Consider the following 6,329-nt stretch of genomic DNA (forward strand, 5'->3'; position numbering starts at 1 on the left):
CAAATATTTCAAAATTTGTTTTCCATTTCTTTTCATTTGTTATTTTTTCCTATATAATTCAATTATTATACCTAAGTTATAATTTACATATTTATAATCAAAATTAAAGAAATCATGAAATAACAACTAAAAATCAAAAACAAAAACTTGAAGTTCATAAAAAAAAAAGACTTCAATCACTGAAAATAATCAAATTGATGGTTAGTCCTTGGATTGCAGCAGCAGTTGGAACAGGTATTTATATTGTTTGTACACTTATTGCATGCTCATTAGTGTTTATATGTAGAATGAAAGATAAACCGTTTGTTTCTTTTATTTATTCATTAGATTAATAATTTGTATTCATTTAATATAGACTAGGAATTACTACATGTGTTGTTGCTGGTATTTGTACATGGCTTTTATGGTTCATGACATATATTAGTCAAATAAATCCATATGGACCACCTGAAGTAAAACCAATTGATTAATTAATAAAACAATTTTACTAATGGAAATTTTTGTTATTAGTATGCCATTGTAATACTCGTAAGATAATTTTAGAAATAAATAAGGTAAGGTATTAAAAAGAAACTAAAACTAAGAGAGGATTCTATCTATTCTATAATGAAATTATTTTTGCAAAAGATTTAGTTCTTATTTTCTTTACAATAATTAGTTTGTTTGAAAACAAAAAATTGATAAAAATTCAAATATATGAATCTTGGAAATTAATACATAATGTTTTCTATATGTAACAACACTCACAGGAAGAACTATGGTAGAAATAAAAGCATAACAAATAATAGATCACCTGTTACTCTTAAATCAAAAAGTGAATTAACTAAACCAATTAAAGAAGAAAAATCACCAAATGAAAAGAAAAAACTTTCATTACTTGATTTTGATATTGGAAAACCTCTTGGCCATGGTACATTTGGTAACGTTTATCTTGCAAAACTTAAAAGAGAGTTTGGTGTTATTTATTTTTAAAATATTATTATTCACAACACAGAGAATATGTGTGTGCTTTAAAAGTATTAGCCAAATTACAGATTTATAAATATAACATGCAGGAACAGTTAAAAAGAGAGATAGACATTCAACACCACCTTAATCATCCCAATATTCTTAAACTGTACACTTTCTTTGAAGATAAAAATAGGTGGTTTCTTGTTCTTGAGTATTGTAAGAAAGGTGAGTTGTCTGGGCTATTAAAACAAGTTGGTCGTTTTGATGAAAGAAGGGCTGCTGGGTATGTAAAATCAATTGCAGAAGCTATTGCCTACTGTCATTCAATAAATTGTATTCATCGTGATTTAAAACCGGAAAATATTATGATAGATCATCACGATCAGGTTAAATTAGCTGACTTTGGATTGTCTATTCAAACAAATACTAAAAAGAATACACGTTGTGGTACATTAGATTATTTATCTCCTGAAATTATTGAAGGGAAAGATTATGAACAGTCTGTTGATGATTGGGCTATTGGTGTTTTAACTTTTGAACTATGCACTGGAAAAGTTCCTTTCTTTTCGTCTAACGAGGAATGTACTAGTAAAAAAATATGCAATTTAGATTATACTCTTCCCAATTACTTGTCAGAAGATTGTAAAGATTTTATTCGCAGTTTTCTTGTTATTGACCCTAACAAACGACTAAAAGCTGTAGATTGCTTGAACCATCCATGGATAACCAAAAACACAACAAATTGATTTTTATTTTCTTGTTATTATATTTTTAGTGGGTTTAAACTTAAAAACAATAATTAATGGAAAAACAATGGGAAAAGTATCAAATTTTACATTCTAAAGATGTAGTACTTGAAGACTCACATGAATGAACTTTAGACACACTAAGACGTGTTGGGGGTTTGTTTATTTTTTGTTTATGACTAGATGGTTATTAGTTGGTATGATAGAATTATTAATGATTAGGGATTAGATATATCTTTTTCAACAAATCACCTAGACTTTGCAATTGGTTGTTTAGTTATTTGTGAATATCCTTCTGGAAAAGAGTTATTAACACTGACATGTCGTAAAATAATTACGATTCCTTATATTTCAGGATTTCTTGGTTTAGAGAAGTAGAAGTTTATCATGAACTACTAAACAATTGTAAAGAAAAGTATCCTGAGTTATATCCAGAAGTTGTTCTTGTTGATGGGAATGGATATTATCATCTCGAAGATTTGGTTCTGCAACTCATGTTGGAATTTGTTGTGATATACCATCAATTGGTGTTGCAAAGGTTTGTAATTTTTGAGTTTTATTCACCAAATAACTCTAACAATGTAGACTGTATTATGTGTTGATGGGATAGGAAAGAAGGAGATTAACATAGTTACTTCACAAATCAAAGCAGGTGAATCAACGATAATTAGTACTTCAAGTGGAGAAGTGTTGTGTGGGGTTATAAGAAGTAGAGGTGGTAGTATAAATCCAATTGTTGTTAGTTGTGGGCATAAAGTTTCACTTTCAACAGCAGTAATTATATGTAAAGAATGTTGTTTTACATAAAATCCCAGAGCCTATTCGTCTAGCTGATTTAATTTCAAGAAATTTGTTAAGGAATGAAGGACTTCTCCCACACATGAATTCTAAATAAACAAAAAAATATAAAAAGAAGATTAGTGTTAAACAGAAATGAAAAGCCAAAAATCTAATTCTTTTCAAAAAGGTGTTAACAAATTAATCTTAAATCAATCATTTATTATGATTAAAAAAAGATACAAGTTGAAGAGATTTATCTCTCAAATATTGTATTATATTTTAGTAGGATAAGAATAGCTGAATTGTTTACATTAATAAATAAAAGGTGTAAAGATTCATTTCAATTATTACATATCAATCCATCATATTCAGTTGAGAAAGCTAATGAATATTTTCATATTAAAGAATGTAATTTTCAACTCCAAAAATCATTTGTAAAAGAAATGAAATTATTTCCTCATCTAGAAACAATCTAGTTTACAGAACAAACAATTCAATTTCTTCCTTTAATTCAATCACAAATTAAATTAATTCGACTTCCTGTTATTAGTCCAGAATCTACAATATTAAAAAAGAATTATTTGAAAGAAAGAATTGCTTCATTGTCATTAAAAAATCCTAAATTCTCTTTTGATCTTTCAGAATTTATATCTTTAACAAGTCTATCACTTATTATTAAAAATCACTTAAGTGTTAATGATTTTATTAGAAATAGATATCATCGTTTTGAAAAAGGTTATGTTTTAATGGAAGGATTTGTTGATACAAATTTTATTAATCACATTGATCGATTTAATATTAAGAAAGTAGTTATTGAGTTTGATAAACAAGAAATATTAGAATCAGTCATCAAAAATAAAGAACTTCTCAAAAGAATTACATTTTGTTACAAAGAATGTTATAATAATATTTCTAATAGTGTTATTATTCATAATAAAAGATTAATTAATGAGTTTAAAATAACAGAAAAAGGATTTGATAATGAAACATTAATTCGATATTATCCTGAGCATATTAAAATAAATGGATTTAGTAAAAAGAAGATTAAAATGGATTTTAGTTCATATACATTCATAAAATCAATCAAATCAACAAATTCTTCAATTTATTTTAATCCACTAATAAGTCTAACACATCTAGAATCAAAATATTTCTATAAAATATCTTCTCTTAATGAATTATATCTTCAAGGAAAAAATATTCAAGATGTATCTTTTCCTAATAATTTAACAGCATAACAATCACTGATTTTATTCAAATTTCTAATTATTCTCAATTAGTTCGACTTTCTTTATGTTCAAATAAACTATTTCAAATTTCATTATGTCCAATGTTAACATATTTGTCTTTGTCATGTAACACATGTAATAGTCTTTGTTCATTAACAAATTTAAAAGTATTGTAGATAAACAAAACTCTTAAAAATGTTAGTATTGAATCATTTTATCCTAATTCATTAAAATTTTTACAATATTATTCTAATTCTCTTCCAAAGAAATTACCAATTACACAATTAGTATTAAATGTTTCTTTAAAAGAACATAATACATATCATTATTCATGTCTTTGTAGTTTAAAAATATTAGGATTATTTCATATCTAATATTACTTCCTACTTCTTTGACTTCATTAACTGTATCATGTTTTGGTTTATCACAAAATCATATATCATTTAAGGATTTAAATTATATTAATGTTAAGGAATTTCACATTGAAAATTGTATTACTCAGAATGTAGAATTACCGTCTTGTCTTGACTCACTTTATCTTCATTACTCAGTATTTGAAATAATTAATCCAATTATAGTTTATACTCTGGTGCTTAATGAAAGTAAAATTAATAGTGAAATGATTCAAAAAGATTTTATAAAGAAATTCTATTCCAGAAGATCAAAAGAAAGTGAATTTATTAACACTGAATGGTATTATCACTTCCTCAATTAAAATCTTGTTATTATCAGAAATAAATAATTTGTTATTTTTAATTTAGTTTTAAATCTAATAAAAACAATTTTATTAATGAATGAACTTTCAATATTCTTTTATGGAGATTCAAATCTTTATGGGATTGAAGCTGTGACTTATAAACGTTATTCTTCCAAAGACAGATTTTCTAATATTGTAATTGAACAATTAAAAAAAGAATTTACAAAAGTCAATTGTATTGTTGATGGAAAACCTGCTCGTTCATTAAAATATGAAAACATACCATTTGGTATTACTAATGGGTTAAAAGAATATGATCAATTCTTATTAAAGATTACCTCCAATCCATTTTCAACAAACAAAGTATTAATTATTTCATTATGTATTAATGATATTCTTTCAAAAGCAACTTCACAACAAGTTATTGATGCGTTACAACAATATATCGAAAAAGTTCAAAAACAAACAAAAATAATTGTTTTAATTCCACCACCACTTCAATATTGTACATTTGAAAGTTGGAAATCTACAGTAAATCCAGTGATTGAAGAATCATTGAAATTTGTTCATCAATTAAAAATTGTTGTTGAATTATGGAAAAAGCAAGGAATAATAGATGGGTTTGTTGATTTAGATGGGATGAGTGTTGGAGAAGATGGTGTTCATTTCACATCAGAAGCACATCACCAAATTGCAGAAAAGTTACTTTCAGTTCTTCATGAAGTTTTAAATTGAATTATTTTCGCAGATTATTAAGTTAAAAAGTAATAAAGATAAAGTATAAAAGAACTTGGATGATTAAAGAGAATTAACATTTCTTATGACAATAAAATCTATAGTTATTTATGCTGATGAAGGAACTATTAATGTTTGTGTTCATTATTCAATGAAAATGCTTCATTCTCAATACCAAGAAGCTAGAATAAGAAAAATATATGCTAATGAATTAATTGAAGGTAAATGGATTTCTGAAACTGATTTATTTGTTATGCCAGGTGGTGCTGATCGTCCATTTCACAAAAAACTTAATGGAATAGGAGTCAAAATATTGAAAGAATTTATTAATAATGGTGGAAAGTATCTTGGAATTTGTGCAGGGGCATATTTTGCATCATCATTTATTGAATTTAATAAAGATATTCCAAATGAATTAAGTCTATGTGAAGAAAGAACATTAAAACTTTTCAATGGTATTGCACATGGACCAATATACCAAGGATTTGAAGAATACTCTGAACGAGGAGCTGTCATAATTCCTATTTATTATCAAAATAATCAAAAAGTAGAACTTTATTATAATGGAGGATGTTCATTTGTTGACAATTTAAATCAATACAAAGAGAATCATTTTCTTGCAAAATATCAAAATGGAATGAATGATTTATTCTTTGACACTATTGGTAAAGGAAAAGTTATTCTTTCTGGTCCTCATTTTGAGTTGGACATAGAATGGTGTGGTAAAATGCTTAAAGAACATCAGAAAAGTGAATTTGAAATGAGAAGAAAAGTCTTTTTGAAACATATTTTTTCATATTTTTAATCACATTGTTATTAATAATCTTTATTTTTATTTATTTCATTTTGATGATTAACACTATCAGAGTGTATAATGACATTGGAACATCCGTTCTTTGTGTTCATAACACAATTCAATTGTTTCATCATTTTTTCCCTTGTGCTAATGTTTTTAAAATTTCTTCTTCAGAAATTAAGACGAACAAATGGATTGAAAGTACTGATTTGTTAGTCATACCAGGAGGTGAGGATTTACCTTATCTTGATAAACTTCAGATTGATGGAATTGAACTGATTAAGTCGTTTGTTTTCAATGGGGGAAAGTTCTTAGGGATATGTGCTGGAGCATACTTTTCATCATCATACATTAAGTTCTTTTTAACTTCTCAATTAGTTATTGAAGGAGAACGT

At 26.1% G+C, this 6,329-nt stretch overlaps 4 protein-coding genes across 4 annotated transcripts in view, besides 3 other annotated features; all 4 read left to right on the forward strand.

Annotated features, from left to right (window-relative positions):
- Positions 1–720: 720 nt before the first annotated feature.
- Positions 721–1,697, forward strand: EDI_338540 (serine/threonine protein kinase Aurora-3, putative; the record flags this gene model as incomplete). The annotated part of the gene is made up of 2 exons (XM_001734369.1): positions 721–950; positions 995–1,697. The coding sequence occupies 2 exons, from the start codon at positions 721–723 to the stop codon at positions 1,695–1,697; spliced, it is 933 nt and encodes a 310-aa protein (XP_001734421.1).
- Positions 959–984: a sequence feature (AT_rich).
- Positions 1,698–4,438: 2,741 nt separating the features above from the next.
- Positions 4,439–4,498: a sequence feature (AT_rich).
- EDI_338550 (uncharacterized protein) lies at positions 4,497–5,138 on the forward strand (the record flags this gene model as incomplete). The annotated part of the gene is made up of 1 exon (XM_001734370.1): positions 4,497–5,138. One exon carries the CDS (start codon positions 4,497–4,499, stop codon positions 5,136–5,138), a length of 642 nt encoding a protein of 213 aa, XP_001734422.1.
- An 85-nt stretch (positions 5,139–5,223) lies between these two features.
- EDI_338560 (uncharacterized protein) lies at positions 5,224–5,943 on the forward strand (the record flags this gene model as incomplete). The annotated part of the gene is made up of 1 exon (XM_001734371.1): positions 5,224–5,943. One exon carries the CDS (start codon positions 5,224–5,226, stop codon positions 5,941–5,943), a length of 720 nt encoding a protein of 239 aa, XP_001734423.1.
- Positions 5,944–5,951: 8 nt separating this feature from the next.
- Positions 5,952–5,980: a sequence feature (AT_rich).
- Positions 5,981–5,987: 7 nt separating this feature from the next.
- EDI_338570 (uncharacterized protein) overlaps positions 5,988–6,329 on the forward strand; it is a gene marked incomplete at both ends in the record, with an annotated part of 471 nt that continues 129 nt past the window's right edge. Inside the window, one exon of the mRNA XM_001733200.1 lies at positions 5,988–6,329. This exon is cut by the window's right edge and continues 129 nt beyond it. Coding sequence (XP_001733252.1) covers positions 5,988–6,329 — 342 coding nt within the window.

Source organism: Entamoeba dispar, genomic scaffold, assembly GCF_000209125.1.
Source record: "Entamoeba dispar SAW760 scf_1105229458259 genomic scaffold, whole genome shotgun sequence".
In the NCBI taxonomy this organism is placed as follows: domain Eukaryota; phylum Evosea; order Mastigamoebida; family Endamoebidae; genus Entamoeba; species Entamoeba dispar.